The sequence below is a fragment of the Glycine soja genome, chromosome 15, assembly GCF_004193775.1.
Source record: "Glycine soja cultivar W05 chromosome 15, ASM419377v2, whole genome shotgun sequence".
NCBI lineage: Eukaryota > Viridiplantae > Streptophyta > Magnoliopsida > Fabales > Fabaceae > Glycine > Glycine soja.
In genome coordinates, this window is record NC_041016.1 from 39,605,971 (window position 1) to 39,631,466 (window position 25,496).

Below are 25,496 nucleotides of genomic sequence, written 5' to 3' on the forward strand. Positions count from 1 at the left end.
ACTCAACTTGTGTTTATTGATAAAATGGTTCAACTTATATAGAAGCTTTACAACAGATTTTAGTAATGACCCACTAACCTAGAATTCAAATAACTTAATGCCATTAACCTAGAATTCAAATAACTTAATGCCATTAACCTAGGGAATTAAAAAAAACTTAATGGCTGAGTGTAACTGAAATTGTGGCAACCAAAAGTCACCCCCAACAGCCCATAAGTCAGCCACCATTTGGTCTCCCAAAAGGTTGATGCCTAGGTTGCCAATTGGGCCCTTATTACAACTTGAACTAAACCTAACTAATGCCCTTTTAGTTGATTAACCCAAAACATATTTTTGGTTAGCCAACTTTACAAGGATTGGGCCATTATTTAGACAAACTAAACACTCTAAAATTGAAACAAGGTGGTGTCATTTAGTCCTCCTCCATTTGGGCCATGATACAACTCACAACCTTGGACTTTTCTCCTTGAAACTTGGGCTTGTATTCAAATAGTATGGACAACACTTGTTGAAGAGCTTCCTTGGCTTTCTTTGCTCTAGCCCTTGTCATAGGTCCTCCAAGTCCTTCAAGTGGATCCTTGCCCTTGCTCTTGGTCATGTCCTCATCATTCTCTCCCTCTTGAGAAGGATTTGTCCTCAAATCGGATTCTCCATCTGCATCAAAAATAGATAAATCAGAGACATTGAAGGTGGAACTAACATTATACTCACCGGATAACTCAACTTTGTAAGCATTGTCATTGATTCTTTCAAGCACTTGAAATGGTCCATCTCCCCTTGGTTGAAGCTTTGATTTACTTTGTTCCGGAAACCTTTCTTTTCTCTTGTGCACCCAAACCCAATCTCCGGGTTCGAAGACAACCTTCTTTCTCCCTTTGTTGGCTTGTTTAGCATAGCTTTTATTTTTCCTCTCAATTTGATCTTTGACTCTCTCATGAAGCTTCTTCACATAGTCCGCCTTTGCTTGACCTTCTTTATGCTTAAAAACAGAAACATTAGGCATAGGCAAAAGATCAAGAGGAGTTAGTGGGTTAAAACCATAAACAACTTCAAAAGGAGAACAATTAGTGGTGCTATGAACAGCTCTATTGTAAGCAAATTCAACATGGGGTAAACAAGCTTCCCAAGTTTTTAAGTTCTTCCTCAAAACTGTCCTAAGCAAAGATCCCAAAGTCCTATTAACAACTTCCGTTTGCCCATCGGTTTGTGGGTGACAAGTGGTTGAAAATAACAATTTAGTGCCCAACTTGCTCCACAAAGTCCTCCAAAAATGACTTAGGAACTTAGAGTCCCTATCACTAACAATGCTCCTTGGCAAACCATGGAGCCTCACAATCTCCTTGAAAAACAAATCAGCCACATGGGAAGCATCATCAACTTTTTTACATGGAATAAAATGAGCCATTTTAGAAAACCTATCAACAACCACAAAAATGGAATCTCTACCATTGCTTGTTTTTGGCAGCCCCAAAACAAAATCCATGGATAAATCAATCCAAGGATACTCCGGAATTGGCAATGGAGTATACAATCCATGAGGCTTTGCCTTTTTACATACAATGCAATGTTCACAAAATTTCTGCACATCCTTTTTCATATGAGGCCAATAAAAATGTTCTTGTAATGTTTCTAGAGTCTTTTGGACCCCAAAATGCCCCATTAAACCTCCTTCATGTGCTTCACAAACAAGCAAATTTCTAGTAGAACATTTAGGCACACACAATTTGTTTTCTTTGAAAAGAAAGCCTTCATGTCTAAAGAAACCATTTTCTGAAAATTTTTCACAATTTTTAAAAATTTCTCCAAAAGTTTCATCATTTTCATACATGCTTTTCAAACATTCAAGACCAATCAATTTTGTTTCAAGCATAGAAAGTAATGCATGACGCCGAGAAAGAGCATCGGCTACAATATTACCTTTTCCCTTTTTATGTTTGATAACATAAGGGAATTGCTCTAGGAATTCCACCCACTTCACATGCCTTTTGTTAAGCTTGCCTTGCCCCTTGATATATTTGAGGGACTCATGGTCACTATGAATGACAAATTCCTTGGGATAAAGGTAGTGTTGCCATGTTTTCAAAGCCCGTACTAAGGCATACAACTCCTTATCATAAGTTGAATAGTTAAGGGTGGGACCACTTAACTTTTCACTAAAATAAGCAATTGGATGGCCTTCTTGCATCAACACAGCCCCAATCCCAACATTTGAAGCATCACACTCAATTTCAAAAGATTTTTGAAAGTTTGGCAACGCAAGTATGGGGGCATTAGTTAGCTTTTGCTTAAGAACATTGAAAGCTTCTTCTTGTTTCTCTCCCCATTTGAAACCAACATTTTTCTTTAGCACTTCATTGAGAGGTGCTGCCAATGTGCTAAAATCCTTCACAAATCGTCTACAAAAACTTGCTAAGCCATGAAAACTCCTCACCTCGGTCACGGACTTAGGTGTAGGCCATTCTTGAATGGCCCTAACCTTCTCCTCATCAACTTGCACTCCTTTTGAACTCACAACAAAACCAAGAAACACAACATGGTTAGTACAAAAGATGCATTTTTCAAGATTGGCATACAATTGTTCTTCTCTAAGCACAGTCAGGACAGATTTTAAATGATCAATATGCAAATCAAGTGAAGTGCTATAGATAAGAATATCATCAAAGTACACCACAACGAACTTTCCTATGAACTCTCTCAAGATATGGTTCATTAGTCTCATGAAAGTGCTAGGAGCGTTAATTAGGCCAAAAGGCATAACTAACCATTCATACAAACCATATTTTGTTTTAAAAGCAGTTTTCCATTCATCCCCTTCTCTAATCCTAATTTGATTGTATCCACTTTTTAAATCGATTTTAGAGAAGTAACATGCACCATGCAATTCATCAAGCAAATCATCAAGCCTAGGTATAGGATGCCTATATTTAATGGTGATGTTATTAAGGGCTCTACAATCGGAACACATGCGCCATGTCCCATCCTTTTTAGGGACCAAAATCACTGGGACAGCACAAGGACTCATACTATCTCTTACCCAACCTTTGCTAATGAGTTCATCCACTTGTCTTTGAATCTCTTTGGTTTCTTGTGGATTACTTCTATAGGCTGGCCTATTGGGCAAAGAAGCTCCCAGAATGAGATCAATTTGATGCTCAATTCCCCTCAAAGGTGGTAGTCCATTTGGCACATTTGGTGGAAACATGTCTTGAAAATCCTGCAAAAGAGTTTTAACACTAGAAGGCACTTCAGAATCATCAAAAGTGTTAGTGGTCAAAATCTGATTTTTGCAAAACAAGATATATAGTGACTGTTTAGCACGAAACAACCTCTTGACCTCACTTTTTGTGGCTAAATAGCTCTCCCTCACTTCAAGTGTTTCACTCTTCTTTTGTTCACTCTTTTTCCTCTCAAGTGTTTTGCTCACTTTTTCTTTTTCTCTTTTTTCTTGAAGAAGTTTTTCTCTCATTTTCTTTTGATCCTCACACACTTCTTGTGGACTCAATGGCTTGAGCACAATCTTTTTGTCTTGGTGCATGAAAGAGATCTTGTTGGTGTAACCGTCATGATTGGCTCTTTTATCAAATTGACATGGTCTCCCCAAAAGTAAGTGACTGGCCTCCATAGGAACAACATCACAAAGTACCTTATCATTGTATTTCCCAATGGAAACGTCCACTTCCACTTGCTGCCTCACTTGCACCTCCCCATCCTTACTAAGCCATTGAAGTTTGTATGGCCTAGGATGTGGTTTAGTAGCTAAATTTAGCTTTGACACTAATCTAGCACTAGCCACATTGGTGCAACTACCTCCATCAATGATCACCATGCACACCTTGCCATTGATTAAACATCTAGTGTGAAAGATGTTTTCTCTTTGGCTCTCCTCCTCATGCTTCAATTGACCACCAAGTAACCGCCTAATCATCAACAAATCTCCCTCTGGAGTCTCCTCTTCCTCTTCAACATCAGATTCACTTATATATTCTCCATCTCTAAGAACCATGGACCTTTTGTTAGGGCACTCATAAGCATAGTGTCCTAGGCCTTGGCACTTGAAACACTTCACATCTCTACTCCTTTTAGAGGGTTCCTCTTGGGACTTTGAGCAAGTTTTTGATGGGATAGGTGTGGAACTACTAGAAGTAGCAGCCCCATCTTTCTTACCTTTGTCTTTCCAACTAGAAGAACCAAAGTTGGTAAAACTCTTGGCCACTCCCTTCCTTTTTAATTGTTGCTCCACTTGGATTGCTTTGTGAAGCAAATCATCCATTTCAACAAACTCCTGCAGCTCAACAATATCACGGATATCATTAGTCAAACCATTAAGAAATCGATCCATAGTTACCTCCTCATCTTCTTCAATATTTGCTTGAATCATGAGCACATCCATTTCCTTGAAATACTCCTCAACCCCCTTGTTGCCTTGGGTTAGTTTTTGGAGCTTGAATTTCAAGTCCCTTGAGTAACTAGCCGGCACATACCGCTTCCTCATGATCTTTTTCATCTCCGTCCATGTATCAACCATTGGCTCTTCATTTCTTGCTCTCTCCTTTTGTAGCTTGTTCCACCACACAAGAGCATAGTCGGAAAACTCCGTGGCGGCAAGCTTCACCTTCTGGTCCTCCTCATAGTTGTTGCATGAGAAAACATGCTCTATTTTCATCTCCCACTCCAAGTAGGCCTCCGGATCATTCTTTCCTTTAAATGGAGGAATGTTGAGTTTAATACCATCAATTCAGTTTTGTCTAGGAACACCATCATTCCCTCTTCTCCTCCTTTCTTCTTCATTATGATCTCTATTCTCCATTTGATCCAACCTCTCATGGAGCGCATCATCTCGTTGTTTCATTAACCTCTCCAAATGTTGCATCAAAGCTTGCATTTGGAATTGCGAAAGCCCCACTCCATCATTAGGATTAGTACCTGACATCTCAAACAAACAAATCAAACGTAACGAGACAATTATAGTTGTTGTTTGAATACCTCACCCACTCAAGTGTATCACACAATTATGGCTTTTCTCTAATGAAACACTCTTGCCTTTTACCACTCTAATTCCCCTTGAGTTCTTAGGCAATTCAAGAGATTATGGCCACAACAAAGAACAATTCACCAATATGTGTAAGGTAAGGCTAGAGAGACAAGGAAAAGGTTAACCAAGAAAAAGGCTAACAATGTTTTTAGGCACAAATGAAGGAAATAAAATTCAGAATTTAGGAATTCAAGTAACAATCCTTCATGCAACCAATATATTACCTTAAAGAGATTTTTTTTAAAGTTCTTCAAGCATGAACCATTCAGCCCAATTTTTTTTTTAATTTTGCTTATACAAAATTCTGCTTCTTTTTTTTTTTACAACAAAGAGATCAAAAGGCTTAACTTTTGAAATGGTTCAGCCTAAAATATATGAATAAGAAGGTAATATAAATGGCAAAGAGAATAAAGAAGGATGTTACCCAATATTTCCAGCAAAGGAAGTGTTGATCCTAGAACCGGAGCTCTGATTACCAAATGATATGAACCCTCATGGCACAAGGGCTGACTTAGGATCGTCTAGGATTAAACCTTGATGGAAAATGCGTAAATTGATTAAGGAAAGGATGGAAAATAAGGTGGTTAATTTCGTGGGTCTTAATAAGGTGGTTCTTGGCATAAAATGAATGAATGGGATGGTAAAACGTAGGTTAAGTGGTGGCTGGACAGAAATATGGAAATGGCAATAACTGAAGCTACAGGGCTCCAAATGAGGTGATTCCGAAACGAGGTGAAATGTCTCGTTTTGAAATTCAATTTAGCCTCAAGAATCACTTAATTTGAGTGCGTAAATGGGAGTTATGGCCACGAGATAATTCTGGGCAGAGGTGGATTTTCTGGAATTGTGGTTTTAAAGAACAAGGGTGAAGATGAAAGGAAGGAAAGAATCACTCTTTCCAGCGAGGGCAACACACAAAGGTTGTGAAAGTCCTTTGATACAGCCAGGGTGTTCTTGAATCACTCAAGAATTTAGGAGAATCACTCTCACTAAGATAAAAGAGATAAACACTAATTTTCTGAATAAAACTCAACTTGTGTTTTTTGATAAAATGGTTCTGCTTATATAGAAGCTTTACAGCAGATTTTAGTAATGGCCCACTAACCTAGAATTAAAATAACTTAATGCCATTAACCTAGGGAATTAAAAAAAACTTAATGGCTGAGTGTAACTGAAATTGTGGCAACCAAATGTCACCCCCAACAGCCCACAAGTCAGCCACCATTTGGTCTCCCAAAAGGCTGATGCCTAGGTTGCCAATTGGGCCCTTATTACAACTTGAACTAAACCTAACTAAAGTCCTTTTAGTTGATTAACCCAAAACATATTTTTGGTCAGCCAACTTTACAAGGATTGGGCCATTATTTAGACAAACTAAACACTCTAAAATTGAAACAAGGTGGTGTCATTTAGTCCTCCTCCATTTGGGCCATGATACAACTCACAACCTTGGACTTTTCTCCTTGAAACTTGGGCTTGTATTCAAATAGTATGGACAGCACTTGTTGAAGAGCTTCCTTGGCTTTCTTTGCTCTAGCCCTTGTCATAGGTCCTCCAAGTCCTTCAAGTGGATCCTTGCCCTTGCTCTTGGTCATGTCCTCATCACTTGTGCAAGGCCCGAGGAGCCACCTCAGATTCTCTTACCTTCGAGTCACTCATCCCAGCCATTAATTTGGCCTATATTAAGAAGAATTGTTGGAAACTAGATGACCCTTCGGTCACTTTTCCAGGGACCCAAAAATCCAGGGTTACAAGATCTGAGGCCCCATCCCCTTCAGTTGTCCCTACTCCCCCTACTTTTGTTCTCCCTTCAGCTCCAGCAGCCCCAGTTCTTCCAGGTCCCTCCACTCAAAGCTTAGAGCCTTTCATGTCTATGCTGCAGAGCCTAAACCAGGGCCAACTCCTGATTATGCAGAGCTTGCAAGATGTGGTCTTGCAACGACCAGTTATGAGCATGGAGGAGTTTCTGCAGAAGGTTGCCTAGCCAGGAGTCCAGCCTTCTTCTTTGGGAGGGGGTGAGGCCTCTGCAACCCAGGAGCCTCAGCCGGACCAAGAGGATTGATGAGAATCCTGAAATTGGCCAAATACAGGCTAAAGGCCCAAGTGGAGAAGGGCGAAGGCCCAAGTGGAGAAGGATAAAGCCCCCGAGTGGAGAAGGATGAAGGCCCAAGTGGAGAAGGATGAAGGCCCAGAGGCAGAGACACTATCAAGACTATTAATTGTTGCTGAAGGCCCAGATTAATTTGAAGGCCCAAGTTAAATAAGTTTTAAGTTATAATTTATTTTTATTGTAATTTTGGCCCAAACTGTTTAGAAGGCCCATGCCTATTTTTATCTTTTTGTTCAGATACACTATAAGTATTGGGTTTTATTTTCAATAAAAAAACTTTTGGCATTTTGATAAAATTTGGAGAGAGTTTCTCTCCGGGTTCCTTGTTGAACCAATTATCAGACTTATCAAGGTAATCCTTGTGGCGTCTACCCAGACTTATCTTCCTTCACCGGAAGTGGCATCTACCCTGACTTATCTTCCTTCATCGGAAGTGGCGTCATCCAAAACTCTACAGCCTGTATCAAGTGATCTGCTCCTACTCAGGTTCATGTCATCTGGTATCAGAGCTTTGGCTCTTGATACAGGTTCTATCCTATCCTATTATTTTTCTTTGTAATTTGTCCAGGTTCGTGTTTTGTCCTTGTTCTGTTATTTGCGTTTTTGTTTACATCTTGTTTCGTTCTTGTTTGCGTCTTGTGTTCTGTTATTTGCGTTCTTGTTTACTTACATCTTGTTTCATTCTTGTTCTTGTTCTTGTTTCTTGTGTCTTTCACACTTTGTGTAAAAAAAAAAGATGCAAAAATTTTGAAAAAAAAAGTGTGTGTTTGATCTTTGAACACGAAATTGAGGCATTTAGAGGTGTTTTTTTTGGAAAGAAAATCGTGGAACAAATCCCCTTATCTAGATTCTCCTCTGAATTCTGAGCGTTTTGATATATAGTGGTCCCCAAAGAGACAACCGTAGCAAAAGTTATGAGCATTTGAAGTTTACTTGTCATATCTGTTATCTTATCTGTTATCCTATCTGTTATCTTATTTGTTATCATATTTGTTATCCAAATTAAATCTAATTTGTTATCCAAATCTGATCTATTATCCAAATCAAATCAAATCAAATCTTTTTATCCAAATCAGATTTGTTATCCAAATCAAATCAAATCTAATCTGTTATCCAAATCAAATCCAATATGCTATCCAAATCAAGTCCAAGTTGTTATCCCAAATCAAATCTATTACTCTGATAATTATATTGTCTTTCATTTTATTTTACCTTGTGTGTCTAATTCGGTCCATCTAGGAACTTAAGAGGGAACACGAGTGGTAAAAGGCAAGAGGGAATACATTACACAGAAGCCTATATTGAGAGCATCAAACACAAGTGAACTACCATCAAAGAGAGAAACACGTGAGTAGAGTGTGGTGAGGTCCTAATTTTTTTTAATTTACTGCAAAATTCTTTGTTCCTTAATCATGGCAAGAGCTGGTGACAATGGTGGTGTATATCATCAACTGGACGGATCTCAGCGCTTATTTCTGGACGCGTGGACTACACAAATGCAACGTTTGTTGAACCGTAACAAAGAAGAGCCCTACAGACGAATAGCCAAATCTTCCTCGTTTACTCTTAAACCTCTATCCCCTAGAGAAGTGTGTGATGACCAAATCAGAATGAGAGAAAAGAGAGAACAAGAGAAAGAAAATAGTGAGGCACCACAAAGGAATATGAAAAAGAAGAGTGATACACCCGAGGAAAAGAGTGATACACATAAGAGAGAGAGTGATACACATGAGAGAAAATTTAATTATTTTGCAAAGGCGAGTGAAGTGAGGAAAGTGTTACCTGCTTATGAACCACTCAATCTACAGTATTGCAAAGACAGTAAAATTTCTACTGATAATTCTAATGAGTTTACTATTTCTATTTCTCCTAGTGTTCAACCCTTATTGCAGGAATTTAAAAATGTCTTTCCTATGGAGATTCCTCATGGACTGCCACCTTCAAGAGACATAGAACATCAAGTTGATCTCCTTCCAGAAGCTTCATTGCCTAACAGGCCAACTTCCAACAGCAAGCCCCAAGAGACTCAGCATAAGGATGCACAGATCAAAGTTGCGTATGTAAAAAAATTGTATGACCAAGTGAAGGTGCAAATTGCAAAGAAGAATGAAAGTTATGCCAAGCAAGCCCACAAGAAAAGGAAGGAAGTGGTACTTGAACCCGGTGATGATCTTGGACATTTGAGGGCAAATGTTTTCCAAGAAGGAGGGAATGATGAGAATCCTGAAATTGGCCAAATACAGGCTAAAGGCCCAAGTGGAGAAGGGCGAAGGCTCAAGTGGAGAAGGGTAAAGCCCCCGAGTGGAGAAGGATGAAGGCCCAAGTAGAGAAGGATGAAGGCCCAGAGGCAGAGACACTATCAAGACTATTAATTGTTGCTGAAGGCCCAGATTAATTTGAAGGCCCAAGTTAAATAAGTTTTGAGTTATAATTTATTTTTATTGTAATTTTGGCCCAAACTGTTTAAAAGGCCCATGCCTATTTTTATCTTTTTGTTCAGATACACTATAAGTATTGGGTTTTATTTTCAATAAAAAAAACTTTTGGCATTTTGATAAAATTTGGTGAGAGTTTCTGTCCGGGTTCCTTGTTGAACCAATTATCAGACTTATCAAGGTAATCCTTGTGGCGTCTACCCTGACTTATCTTCCTTCACTGGAAGTGGCGTCATCCAAAACCTCCGTAGCCTGTATCAAATGATCCGCTCCTACTCAGGTTCGCATCAAGGATGACATTCTAGAGGCCTCAGAGGCCATCCATCATATCCTTTCATTGTTGAGACTAGTCCAACCATTCCACAGGAGGATGCTACAACAATTACCCACAGGTGACTCCGTAGCCTCCACCAGAGTCTACCACTTAAGTGCTGGACCTGTCATCTCCTTAGCTTGAGCCATCTGCACCAGTGCCAAACCTTCCTCTTTCTTAGGATTCACCATCAGGAACTATTGCACTGGACCTGAATGAGCATGCCATGGACTCTGCACAGGATCATTGACAAGATCAAGATTTTTATTTCCCTGCTTTTTGAACAGTTTTATTATTATCATGTCTTTAGTACATTTTATAATTTAGATTTATGTTTATGTTTCAGTCTTTAGATTTATGTTTATGTTTCAGATTTTAAATTTCAGTTTATTGTTTTTATTTTGGTTGATAGCCTGTACAAAGCTTGATTGAACAGTGCATTTATATTATCGAGTGGTTGATACTTGATTTTGGAATTCAGTGTTTGTGATTGGTTTGAATTGATCAATTGTATGATGTGAGTGAATTGGAATGCATAGATCATATGCCTTGAATGAGCATGCAATCATTAGAAAAGAAAGAACATGGAATTAGGATCGTGACTGAAAATGTTAGTCGGTTTGTCAGGTTGATTGTGAAGGAATGCATTAGCCGCAACCCGGTGAGAGTGTGATCTTTAATTGTGAGAGAACGACTAACATTGAGTAATGATTTTTGCATGAATCTCTGAGTGTGGAATGAATGCATGAAATTGAAGATGATGAAGGCCATGTTTTGATTGAAGATAGCCACTTAGTTAAAAAGCTTACCTTGTGAGTGTGTGTATGCCATTCATTTCATGTGATTGAATTCTTTGGAGCAAACACCTTATGAATAACCACTATGATTTTGTCACTTGAGGACAAGTGAGTTGTTCTTTCTTTGCTTGAGGACAAGCAAAAATTTGGGGGAGTTTGTTAGTCGTCTTATACAACTAACTTTTGTATAGAAAACTTTTACAAAATGTATATATTTTCCCCAATTTATGGTTCTTTTTGTAGGATTGTAAATAAATTTTTCTTTATTTTTATCTGTGCTCAGTATAAGCCTTGTGTATGGAATTAATGTCAATTTCTCTTCAATTTCAGGAAAAAAGGATTTATTTTGAAGAAGTGCGAAAGTTGATGTCTCGCTAAGCGAGCTCAATGCGCTTAGCGAGTGTCATCCTCTAAGCGAGGCATCAACGCGCTTAGTGGATAGGAGGAATCTGGAAGGGAATCTGTCACGCAAACACGTGCTCAGTGCGTCATCAGCTCGCTCAGCGAGTCGTTTGTCACCTTCCAGGCTTAGCACGAGTTTGGCGCTGAGTGAAAATTCACTTACTCGCGCTAAGCGTGACGTCAAGGTCAATTAGCCCTTTTTAAGCCTGGAATAGCAGAAAAGAGAGAGCGCTGAATAGCTGTAAGAGCTTGAAGAGTGAAATACACAAAGGCAAAGAACAGAGCAAAAAAAAGCCAAGTTTTGATCTTTTAGGAAGATTTGTGAGTTTTTGTGTGATTGTGAGATTCCTAGAGGTGGAGGAGACATCCCCACTCCTTTGTAAGCAAACAATTTCTCTTAATTCCTCTTCTTCATTGTAAAAGGAGCTTCCTTGCTATGGAAGGCTAAATCCTCAGTTGGGGATTCTTGCTGAGTAATTGATGTAAACTTTTTCCCTATCAAATTAAGGTTGTTTTATGTGTTCATTTTTTCTATCAGTACTTTATTATTGCATGCTTGTGGCTTGAACACCCATATGTGTGTACTGTTAGGGGCTTTAGCATTGAAAGATGTATTGTCTCCTTAGAACTTGTTAGAGCAGGATTATGTTACCGTAAGTCTGGACACGGAGTGCGGTAATTTAGTTTTTATTATGCTGTGATCATAAAGCTATTCGATTAAGCTAAACTCACGAGGTTTAATTAGAATTAGGCTAAACTCACGAGACATCGGTGTTTAGTACTTGAGCCTTCAGCATAGAACACAGAAACATCTTTAATTAGAGAAACATCCTTAATTGCATCAATTTGCTCAGTAAGAGGACCCAACGTCTTTAGATATCTATTTTCACCCTTACTTGCTCACGTTTATTGCTTTGTAATTAGAATAGAACATACTTTTACTTTCATTCACAATCATGATTTCTGTTTGCAAATGTCAGCTTACTGAACAAACCTTTACCAAATGAACAAGTTCCTTGAGTTTGATACTCAATTCACACCTTTTAATTATTTACTTGACGACCCGATGCACTTGCTGGTAGATTTCGCATCCACACAAACAAGTAGTATCCCAGAGTGCAAACAACAGCCTAGTACCTTTTAAATTTTTGGTTGTTAGTTATTCACCTATGTTTCTTAAGTCATAGTTGAATATGCCTAGTTTCCTCATAATCCTAGGAATTAAAATAAATAGGCGCAGACCGGGAAGGTAGTCAAATTTTTGCAAAGGATTCTTCAAAAAAAGAAAAACAAAAAGAATATTTAAATTTTGACTAAAAAAGCCAAGACACTTTTGGTAAGAAGTGACTGCCAGTTTTTCTTCGAAAAAAGGTTTCACAGATCAGAACACAAAAGGGTTTTGAAAAAAAAAAGAAAAAATATGTGTACACCTGAAGGGTGAATGCTGTGAAAAATTTTCCGAATGCCTAAATGGGCTCGTTTGTGTGCATAAATTGATAAAAGAGCATCTTTTGGAAACACTGGGTTGATTTTAAATAGGAAAATTGAATCCTAAGCCTTAGTGTTACATGACCATAAACTTGAAGCTTGAGTGTCCATATGGGTGCATGCATGATCAGTTTTGCATAAGTTTCTAAATCATCGTTGTTATAGGCGTGTCATGGAAATAATGTGGGGCATTCCCTTTTATCCCTGAACCGCTGGCCAAAGCAAGTACCCTGACATACGTCATGTCCTGCCTTCTATAAAGCCTCTTTGAGCCAAAACCTCAATCCTTCGGCCCTAAGTCTCCACCCAGGCTAGGAATTTTTACCCTTATCCTCGAAAAAAAAGAAGAACAAGAGGATCTAAAAAAATGAAAGGAAGAAAAAGCTTCATTTACTGTTAAGTTATGAATGTGCCTTAAAAGGAAAACAAAAAGAGAAAATCCCTGATCAAAGATTGAAGGAAAGCAAAAGAAAAAGAAAATGAAAAATTTCTGATCAAAGATCGGAAGAAAGCAAAAGAAAAATATACGGAAAGGTCGTTGGACCAGACAATGTCTGAATGATGTACGGAATTGTCACAAAAAAAAGAAAAAGAAAAGAAACCATGAATTGAAACACATAAAGCTCCCCCTTCTTGGTTATCAACCAAATCTTTGTGCCCGCACCTCTTTCACGTCGCGCTAAACAAAAAAAAGGAAAAAGAAAAGGCTGAAACTCCCAAAGCCAAATTTCCCACCACAATCCAGCTCCCTAAATGTCCTATTGATCCATGATTATGCATGTTATCTCTGATTTGATAGGAAATGATTTGCAAAGTCAAGTCATGACATATCTAAGGTTCGGAATTAGGATGAAACACTTGCCTGTGAGAGATTTATACACTTTGAGTGGTTTTCCTCTATTTTCAGTTGGACCCAGTGTTTCTTGTAAATGATCATTTAGAAACGAAATGCTAATATCCCAAATCTCATTTGTGGTTATGAGAAAATTTTATCAGCATGCTTTCCTTCCCCAATAGACACATTGTTTTTCTTCAAAAACATATGTTGTTCTGATCAGCTGAAAGTTTGTTTCTTTGCTAAAGCATGTTCGTATTTTGGTAAAGGAACACCAAGACTACTTTAGTCTCCCTTTGTCATCCAGAAACGACAAGTCTGATGACATGCATAGACCAATATGGTCATCTTCTCCCTTTGTCAAAGACTCGATGTCTATTGACCGAGACTACTTTAGTCTCCCTTCATCATCCAGAGACGGCAAGTCCGATGACATGCAGAGACAATATGGTCATCTGCTCCCTTTGTCAAAGACTCAATGTCTATCGATCGAGACTACTTTAGTCTCCCTTCGTCATCCAGAGACGGCAAGTCTGATAACACGCAGAGACCAATATCGTCATTTGCTTCCTTTGTCGAAGACTCAATGTCTATCGACAGAGACTACTTTATTCTCCCTTCATCATCCAAAGACGAGAAGTCCGATGACACGCAGAGACCAATATGGTCATCTGCTCCCTTTGTCGAAGACTCAATATCTATCGACTAAGACTACTTTAGTCTCCCTTCGTCATCCAGAGGAAAGCGAGTCCGTTGACACGCAGAGACCAATATGGTCATCTATACCCTTTCATCGAAGATTCAACATCTATCGACAGAGATTACTTTAGTCTCACCTCGTCATCCAGAGACAATCAAGTCCGATGGCACGTGAAGACAAATCACGGTCATCCGCACCCTTTCCGCTATCCAGAGACGATCAAGTCCAATGGCACGCGAAGACAAATCATGGTCATCCGTACCCTTTCTGCTATCAAGAGATGATCAAGTATGATGGCATGCAGAGACCATTATAGTCATCTGCACCTTTGTCGAAGACCCAACATCTATCGACCGAGACTACTTTAGTCTCTCCTTTTCGTCAACCAGAGGCAAGCGGGCCCGTTGACATGCAGAGACCATTATAGTCATTTGCACCTTAGTCGAAAAGCCCATTGAAAGCCCGTTGACACGCAGAGACCAATGTGGTCATCTGCCCTTCTCGTTGAAGACTCAACGTCTATCGGCCGAGACTACTTTAGTCTCCTTTTTTTTGCTATCCAGAGACAATCGAATCCGATGGCATGCGAAGACCGTGATGGTCACTCGCTTTCGTTGCTATGAGAGTATCAAAGTCCCCTTATCATACAGAGACAAGCATGTCCGATGGTATGCGGGGACGATGATGGTCATCCATTTTTAATTGTTTGTTGAGATTGTTGCAGTTACCTATGCTATCCGAAGACTATCAAGTCTGATGGCATCCAGAGACAAACATAGTTGTCTGCTTCCCTTATCGAGAGATTGATGTTTGTCGACCAAAGCTATTGAAGTCTCCCCTGCTATCCCGAGACAAGCGAGTCCGATAACATGCGGAGACCGTCACGGTTATGCATTTCTGTAGATGCAAATGCCTTTGGTATTTTGATGATGATCATGATGATATGATGCAATTGATGCAAATGGGCTTTTCAAGACAATGCTTCAAGATTACAAGTCACAACATTTAGATGATCACTAGTACATTAGGAAGGAAATTCCTAATTGATATAGCAAAAGGTTTGGCCAAGTAATGCATGTTAAAAAGTGTTTTTCAAGAGATTTACTCTCTGGTAATCGATTACCAGTGACCAAAAATGCTTTACAACAGCTACTAAATATTTGAATTCAAATTTTATACTATGTAATCGATTACACCATATTGGTAATCGATTACCAGCAGTTAATAAACGTTTTAATTCAAATATTAAAGCCTGTAATCGATTACACAATTATTGTAATCGATTACCAGAGGAGATTTTCAGAAAATAACTTTCAAGAGTCACATCTATTCAAATTATTTATGAATGGCCATCAAAGGTCTATTTATATGTGACTTGGAAACACGAATTAAGAGAGAGTTTTTTGATTGCCCAAAAAGTTTTATCCTCTCAAAAGATTAAGAGAGTTTTTCTAAATTGAAATGTCTTATCCTCTCAAAGAATTCCTTGGTCAAACACTTGCATATTCAAATAAGGAATTGTGATTGATCTTCATTGTACAATCTGTCTCTTTCAAGAGAGATTTCTTCTTCTTTTCTTTTTACTTCTGGAAAAGGGATAAGAGACTGAGGGTCACTTGTTGTAAAGGATTCCTGAACACAAGGAAAGGGTTGTCCCTGTGTGATTCAGACTTTGTAAAAGGATTTTACAAAGAGAGTGGAAAATCTCAAGTGGGTTGCTTGAGGACTGGACGTAGGCACAGGAAGTGACCGAACCAGTATAAATCAAGTTTGCATTTCTCTCTTCCCTTAAACTTCTTTTATTTATTGCTATTTATCTTTTGCCTTTAAAGAAGTTTATTCTGAATTATCTTTTGAGTAATTCATGTTAAGGGTGCATTGTTAATCTAAAAAGAGAGAGCGAAATTTTAAATTGGGGAATAGTTCTTGTTATCTTAATTCAACCCCCCCCCCCTTCTTAAGATAACTCAGGCCATTTGTCTAACAAGTGATATCAGAGCAGGATTCTTGTATAAAGTTTAAAAACTTCAAGAATAGAAATGGCCTCATCCAACTTTCCATTTCTTGAGGGAAATTCTATTAATAGGACTCTTATGTTCAATGGCGAGGGTTATTACTATTGGAAAACCCGAATGCAGATCCTTATTGAAGCCATAGATTTAAATATATGGGAAGCCATTGAAGTTGGTCCTTTTATTCCTTCAAAGGTAGTGGGAAATGCAACTAAAGAAAAACCAAGAGAAGAATGGAATGATGATGAAAGAAGAAAGGTTCAATACAATTTAAAGGCCAAAAATATAATCACTTCTGCATTAGGCATGGATGAATTTTTTAGAGTCTCAAATTGTAAAAATGCAAAAGAAATGTGGGATACATTGCAAGTAACCTATGAAGGCCCAACTGATGTCAAGAGATCTAGAATAAACATTCTCACACATGAATATGAACTGTTCAAAATGCTTAAATATGAGACCATAGAAGATATGCAGAAGAGATTTACTCGTATAGTTAATCATCTTGCATCATTGGGAAAAATATTTCCTAATGAAGATCTTATTAACAAAGTGTTGAGATGTTTAAGCAGGCAATGGCAACCAAAAGTAACAGCAATTGCAGAATCAAGAGATCTCACTAATATGTCTCTTGCCACTCTCTTTGGAAAACTTCAAGAACATGAAATGGAACTTATGAGACTCCATCAACATGAAGAGAATGATATAAAGAGAAAAGGAATAACACTCAGAGTCTCATCATCTTTTATTCAAGAAGAAAGTGACAAAGAGGACTTGACTGAAACAGAAGAAGATGATGATGATTTCAGACTCTTTGTGAAAAGGTTCAATAAATTTCTGAAAAACAAAAGAAATAAAAGGGAATCAAACATCAATACAAAGAAGAAAGAAGAAGACTCCTCCTTAGCCCCAACATGGTATGATAGTAATCAACCCGGGCACGTGAGATTCGATTATCTTCTTTGAAAGAAAAATTGAAAAATCCGACAAGAGGAATCTCAAAGAAAAGAAAGAAAAGAAAGCATAGATCACTTGGGAAGAAAATAAAAAAAAAATTCTTCAAGTGATTCAGAAAAATAAAATCATAAATCTGGGTATCATGATGAAAGACTGAGAAAACGGAGAAGAGCAAAGGCGATACATTGATAGCAATTTCTCCAAACACATGGCATGCATCAAAGTTTATTCATATTTCTCCCCAAGACAAATGGATATGTGATTTATGGAGACAACAAACAAAGGCCACTTGATCAACAAGCCCAACAAGTAATATCAAATGATACCAACAGGTCACTTGTCATTGGTTGATTACTTTGATGATTTTTGTCTATGATTGTTAACTTTTGATTGATTTTTTGATGCTTTTTTACTCCTTAAGTATTTGATTGTCATTAATGTTTTTGATTGATAGTTATGTTGATTATTGTTTTTGATTATGTTTTGATGATTGCTTTTGTTAGATTGTGTTTAATTGTAAGTATTTGATTATATTTGATTGGTGTGTGTTAATTGTTTGATTAATACTTGTTTGAATGAATTAAATACATATTAGTGATGGTGATTGACAAGTGTTAGATGTATTTAGCATAAACATAGGTTACTTTAGAGGAACTAGCCTAGTTTATGCTCTGGTAATCGATTACCATTTACTGTATTCGATTACACAAGAACAAGCAGCCTGTAATCGATTACAACATCCTGTAATCGATTACCAGAAGGCTCATTACTCCTGTAATCGATTACCAAGCCTTGTAATCGATTACAATTCGTCCTCATCTATAAATATTCACGAAATCAGAACTGCTGCGCAGCCAAAGCCTCCTCCATACCTAAAACTTCAAATCTTCGAATCTCGCTCAATTCTTCACCAAATCACGTCCCGTAAAGCCCAATCTTCCTCTTTTTCACTCCTCTTTCACTTCCACCGATCAAAATCCACAAAAACTTCATCAAATGGAAGAGCCATCGAAGAAGAGAAAGGGATCATCCTCCACCGCTGCTGTTGCTGCCCATCGCCGCCACGGCCCATCTGGAGCACCCACAACACCTATTCATCCTTCTTTGTCATCTCCAAGATCATCAACATTGTTTTCATCCGATGATCAGCGTCTACGGTACCTTTCTCAGTTTTCTTCTAGAATCATCTTAGACCCTAAGTACCTAGACGTAGAATTCTTTAATGATGAAACGTTTGATTGCTATTAAGTGTTTCAAAATTCTGGCCTTGTTGATTTCATGTCATTAAAATTGCCACATTATCCTGAACTTGTAAAGGTCTTCTACTGCAATTTAAAAATTCAGGATGGCATTATTACCTCTGAGGTGCATGGTATTTCTATGGTCATTGATCAGTCACTATTCTTTTCTTTGACTCATTTACCCAGTCAAGGTGCACCTTTTGAGGGCACCATTGTTGATGACTGGAAATTCGATTATTCGAGTCATGATGCTCGTCGCATGGTCTGCAATGATCAAGCTGAAATGACCGGTAGATTGCTGGCCGGGTCATTAACATTTGATAATCGCATCATGCATTATATCATTGTTAGAATTTTTCTTCCTCGGTCTTCAAATTTAGCACAAGCCTCTGAGGAGGATTTGATTCTTATGTGGGCTTTTCTTACCGATCGTCAGATCGACTGGGCCCATTTGGTTTGGTACCGAATGCATAAGGCATTACGGGCCAATGCACCTCTTCCTTATCCACATTTGATTACTCTGTTTTTGCGTCATTTTCAAATTCCGCTTGATGATGAACCCTTTGTTCAAGTCAAGCGTTCCTTTGCAATTGGTGCTGGTGCAGTGACCTCCTTTGGGTACCGTAAAGATCGGAATGGTCAATGGCTGAAGAAGGATGCACTCCCTCCTCAAGATGAACGTACTCCTTCACCTCCTCCTCAACGCGAAGATTCCGCACTCATGAATGAAGTCCTTACCAAATTACGAGGTCTTCGTTCTTATGATGGTGAACGTTTCGACTCATTGGATATGCGCTTTGCCGGCATGGATATTCGCCTCACACAAGTTGAAGAAGATGTCTCCTTCATCCGTACTTGCTTTGACCAACCACCACCGCCTCCATCATCCTCTTAGATTAATTGTTATTATTATTATGACTGAGTCTTATTAGTAATTAAGTATTCTTAGTACTTTGTTTTATCACCGTGTATTTGGCTTTTTGTTGCTCTAGTTATCGTACTCTTGCACTATTATTATATTTCAGGACTTTGCTTTGGTTGGTTGTAACAATGTGTGGATTTATTTTGGTTTCATGTTTGGCTATGTTTGGATTTTGTTTGTATTGCTTAGTTCTTTTTTAACAATTGATGCAAATGGGCTTTTCAAGACAATGCTTCAAGATTACAAGTCACAACATTTAGATGACTTAGGAAGGAAATTCCTAATTGATATAGCAAAAGGTTTGGCCAAGTAATGCATGTTAAAAAGTGTTTTTCAAGAGATTTACTCTCTAGTAATCGATTACCAGAGGATGTAATCGATTACCAGTGGCCAAAAATGCTTTACAATAGCTACTAAATATTTGAATTCAAATTTTATACTATGTAATCGATTACACCATATTGGTAATCGATTACCAGCAGTTAATAAACGTTTTAATTCAAATATTAAAGCCTGTAATCGATTACACAATTATTGTAATCGATTACTAGAGGAGATTTTCAGAAAATAACTTTCAAGAGTCACATCTATTCAAATGGTTTATGAATGGCCATCAAAGGTCTATTTATATGTGACTTGGAAACACGAATTAAGAGAGAGTTTTTTGATTGCCCAAAAAGTTTTATCCTCTCAAAAGATTAAGAGAGTTTTTCTAAATTGAAATGTCTTATCCTCTCAAAGAATTCCTTGGTCAAACACTTGCATATTCAAATAAGGAATTGTGATTGGTCTTCATTGTACCATCTGTCTCTTTCAAGAGAGATTTCTTCTTCTTTTCTTTTTACTTCTGGAAAAGGGTTAAGAGACTGAGGGTCTCTTGTTGTAAAGGATTCCTGAACACAAGGGAAGGGTTGTCCCTGTGTGATTCAGACTTTGTAAAAGGATTTTACAAAGAGAGTGGAAAATCTCAAGTGGGTTGCTTGAGGACTGGACGTAGGCACAGGAAGTGACCGAACCAGTATAAATCAAGTTTGCATTTCTCTCTTCCCTTAAACTTCTTTTATTTATTGCTATTTATCTTTTGCCTTTAAAGAAGTTTATTCTGAATTATCTTTTGAGTAATTCATGTTAAGGGTGCATTGTTAATCTAAAAAGAGAGAGCGAAATTTTAAATTGGGGAATAGTTCTTGTTATCTTAATTCAACCCCCCCCCCCCCTTCGTAAGATAACTGAGGTCATTTGTCTAACAATTTCTTTTATCACTTTCAAGGCACCAAGGCTTTTGTTGGTGCACCTGATGTCTTTTATGCTCTTTCTTTTGACAGGTTTCACTAATTGAGCTAATGGTTGGTCGGGTGGAAATGCGGTTCGAACGAAATTAGTATCTTATCTTTACTTCCCTTTTATCTCCAATAAAAGATAAGTAAAAAAGGGCAACAATCATACCCTACTTTTGTGTGGGGACGTTTGTTTACAACCATTTAAATTCTTGTCAGCTGAGTTGAGATGCTTAACACTCTTCGCCACATAATTTGTAAAGTTTTGTGACATTTCAAAAGGAAATGAGCAAAATATGAAAAATGCGGGTGAACTGATCAAACTGGGGGGTGTCCTTCAGCATTGGGCCTATCAGGGCCCATTAGAAAGCTTCACCAATAAGCAACCAGCTCGCCTGGGCGAGCTCGGCGGCAAGCACCTCCTCTATTTTTGTTATAAATAGGGGAGGGAGGTTGAGTATGAAGGGTTCAACACCTTGGGTATTCAGAATTCACTTAAAATTAGTGAGAGAAGAAAGAAGGAGAAAATCCAAGCCATGGTGGTTTCGTGACGTTTCTGTGATAAATTCCATGAACGTTCTTCACCGTTCTTCGTTCGTTCTTTGTCGTTCGTCAATCTTCAACCGGTTAGTTTTCGATTTCAAAGCTTTGAATTCATTCTATGCACCCTTAGGGGTCCATTCTATCTTTGCATGTTTTCATCTTCATCTCGTCTAATTTCGGTATTATTTTTCTTCGTTTTAAGCAAATTTTGACCGATCGTTTAAGTCATAACCTCACTTAATCAATGTTAAAATGAATTCCGATCGATTGTTTGCATTGTAATCTCATTTAATCGCATTTAAAATAAAATTCAACCGATCCTTTATGCTGTAACCTCGTAAATCATTAAAAAGGTGAGTTTCAACCGGAAATTTACTTTGAAAGTTCTCTTTAAATGAGTTGAAATATAACCAAGTGAAATTAAGGCTAAAATCAACTCACAAATAAAACTTTTGCCTGCAAAAAAAAAAGTCATTTGAAACCGTTCAAGGTCCAACGTCTTAACGGTTCTCCCCTCTATTCATAAATCAAGAGATCGTTCAAAAGGGTCCAGCGCCTTAATGATTCTCTCTTTTCAAACATCAAAAGATTGTTTAAAGGTCCAACACCTTAAACGACTTTTGTTCTTAACTAAAATCAATCTTTCAAAAAACATAAAAACACCTTAACCAACGTTCAGTTCTTAAAGAACTACGTAAGTCTGATTTCTTCATCGCAATTGAGGAACACGTAGGAGCGAGCGAAACACCCTTGTCGACCACAAAAAAGTAAAAAAACATAAAAAGGCAAGAAAAACATAAAAAAGCATAAAAAGGAAAAATACATAAAAAAGCATAAGGATAAAAGGGAAAATAAGTAATATTGAAGTCATGATTCACACACTCGATTAGAGGCTACCGTCCCTTGTGACAGGCACGTGGGGTGCTAATACCTTCCCCGTCCTGAACCCTCATTTTCAAAATATGCAGACCTTCGACCTTTCCCATTTTGGTTTTTCCGACGTTTTTCTCAAATAAACGTTGGTGGTGACTCCACGCATTTTCCTTCAATGGAAGATGCACCCTTGGCCCATACGAGAGGCCTTTTCGTGCCCCCTCGCCGGAGGGCAGGTTGCGACATCATGGACAAATCTTTCATATTTAAACAAAAATATTATTAAATGTACAATATATCTAGATGCTCAAAATTGAACAAGGAAGCCCCTAAAAACTTCAGACCATAACTTTTGACTCGTATGTCCGATTGAGGCTTATAATATATCAAGATGCCCCTAAATTTAAAACAAAAGCAACGGGACAATTGAAACACCTATAACTTTTGACTCAGATGTCCGATTGATGCCCATAATATATCAAGACGCTCAAAATTGAACAAGGAAGCTCCAGGAAAATTCGAGCATGCATAACTTTTGACTCAAATTTCCGATTGAGGCTCACAATATATCAAAATACTCGATATTGAATAGGGAAGCTCTAGGAAACATAACATTTGACTCGAATGTCCGATTAAGGCCCATAATATATCAAGACGCTCAAAATTTAAAACGGAACCTCTGGGCAATTCAAATGGCCATAACTTTTGAATTGGATGTCCGATTAAGGCACATAATATAACGAAACGCTTGATATTGAACAAGGAAGCTCCAGGAAAATTCTAACAACCATAACTTTTGACTTGATTGTCCGATTGAGGCCCGTTGTATATCGAGACGCTTGAAATAAAACAAGGAACGCCCAAGCAAATTCAAACGGTCATTATTTTTTTACTTAGATGTCCAAATGATACCTATAATATATAGAAATGCTCAAAATTGGAACGCTTGATATTGAACAAGGAAGCTACAAGAAAATTCAAATGACCATAACTTTTGACTAGATTGTCCGACTGAAGCCCATAGTATATCGAGTGTTGGACAAGTGGCCTCAGATATCTTAAGAAGAGGGGGTTGAATTAAGATATTACACACTATTTCCCCAATTAAAATTCTATTTCACTTTCTATTCAAGTTACAAATTCCCTTAATAATGAACTTCTTAAATATTGATTCAAATAGAACAATTTGAATATAAATATGAAACAATAATAAATAAAGGAGTTTAAGGGAAGAGAAAGTGCAAACTCAGATTTATACTGGTTCGGTCACACCCTTGTGCCTACGTCCAGTCCCCAAGCAACCCGCTTGAGAGTTCCACTATCTTGTAAAATCCTTTTACAAGTTCTAAACACACAAGGACAATCATTCCTTTGTGTTTAGTTTTCTTATACAACAAGAGACCCTCGGTCTCTTAATCCCTTAGAGAATTAGAAAGAGAAGAATAATGAATCTCTCTTGAAAGAGATAGATTTTACAATCTGAGCACTCAAATAATTCCTTAATGAATTGCAATTGAATTGGCCAAGGAATTCTTAAGAGGATAAAACGATTTTGCTTTTTGAGAGAATAAACACTTGTTGTTCTGAAAATCTCTGAGCAAATTCGTGTTCTAAGTCACATATATATAGACCATTGGTGGTCATGTAAAAACCTTTTGAGAAGTTGTGACTCTTAGAAATATTTTTCTGAAAATCTTGTCTGGTAATCGATTACAGGATTTGTGTAATCGATTACAGCTTTCAAAATTTGAATTAAAACGTTCATTAACTGCTGGTAATCGATTACCAATATTGTGTAATCGATTACACAGTCTAAAATTTGAATTCAAATATTTTGTAGCTGTTGTAAAGCATTTTTGGCCACTGGTAATCGATTACATCCTCTGGTAATCGATTACCAGAGAGTAAATCTCTCGAAAAACACTTTTTAACTTAAATTACTTGGCCAAACCTTTTGCTAAATCAATTAGGAATTCCCTTCCTAAAATACTAGTGATCATCTTGATGCTGTGGCGTGTATTCTTGAATCTTTGTCTTGAATTTAAACTTGAAAAGCCCATTTGCATCATTTACATCAAATCATCATGATCATCATCAAAACACCAAAGGCATTTGCTTCTACAATCTCCCTCTTTTTGATGATGACAATATAAGTCCTGAAATCAAGATTCAAGCAAGCAATGTATATATATAAAATTTGCGTTTACTCCCCCTATGTTTTGGAATTGATGATCACTTGATTTCTAACTTTTATCACTTGATTTCTAAGCTTTTTCTAAGCTTTTCTACACCCCATTTTTCTCCCCCTTTGGCAACATCAAAAAGCCAAAGTACATGGGCATCAATATCAAAGTATAAAACATAACCAATCAAACTCACAAATAAGACACAATCAAACCAGAATCCAAACAATTTAAAACCAAAACTACACAGTATCAAAGCACAAAATCTGAAATCCAAATACTACAAGATAAATAAAGTACTGAACATAATGATCTAAGTAGCATAGCCAAAATACACGGATTAAAAGAGACATATAATTAGAAACTAAAATCTAAGAAGGTGGAGGTGGTGGTGGAAGATCGAAACTCTGACGAATGTAACCTACATCCTTTTCAAGCTGTGTGAGGCGAATATCCATGACGGCAAAACGTGTATCCAATGAGTCGAAACGTTCACCAACATAAGAACGAAGACCTCGTAATTCCGTAAGGACTTCATTCATGAGTGTTGAATCTTCTCGCTGAGAAGGAGGTGAAGGAGTACGCTCATCTTGAGGAGGGAGTGCGTCCTTCTTCAGCCATTGAACATTCCGATCCTTACGGTAACCAAAGGAAGTCACTGCACCAGCACCAATTGCAAAGGAACGCTTGACTTGAACAAATGGTTCATCATCAAACGGAATTTGAAAATGACGCAGAAACAAAGTTATCAATTGTGGGTAAGGTAGAGGTGCATTGGCCCGTAATGCCTTAAGCATTCGGTACCGAACCAAATGAGCCCAGTCAATCTGACAACCGGTGAGAAAAGCCCACATCAGAATCAAATCCTCCTCAGAGGCTTGTGCTAAATTTGAAGACCGGGGAAGCAAAATTCTAACAATTATATAGTGCATGATGCGATTATCAAATGTGAATGACCCAGCCAGCAATCTACCGGTCATTTCAGCCTGGTCATTGCAGACCATACGACGAGCATCATGACTAGAATAATGAAATTTCCAGTCATGAACAAAATGGTGCCCTCAAAAGGTGCACCTTGATTGGGTAAATGAGTTAAAGAAAAGAACAATGACTGATCAATGACCATAGGAATACCATGCACCTTAGAGGTAATAATGCCATCCTGAATTTTTAAATTGCAGTAGAAGACCTTTACAAGTTCAGGATAATGTGGCAATTTTAATGACATGAAATCAACAAGGCCAGAATTTTGAAACACTTGATAGCAATCAAACGTTTCATCATTAAAGAACTCTACGTCTAGGTACTTAGGGTCTAAGATGATCCTAGAAGAAAATTGAGAGAGGTACCGTAGACGCTGATCATCGGAAGAAAAC

General features: G+C 37.9%; 1 protein-coding gene across 1 annotated transcript; it reads right to left on the reverse strand.

Moving 5' to 3' along the window:
* Nucleotides 1-703: 703 nt before the first annotated feature.
* LOC114388218 lies at nt 704-4,609 on the reverse strand (the record flags this gene model as incomplete). The annotated part of the gene is made up of 5 exons (XM_028348584.1): nt 704-833; nt 990-1,752; nt 1,885-2,520; nt 2,968-3,214; nt 3,572-4,609. Coding segments are annotated over 5 exons (2,814 nt in total), but the record flags the coding sequence as incomplete, so codon positions are not given.
* Nucleotides 4,610-25,496: the final 20,887 nt, after the last annotated feature.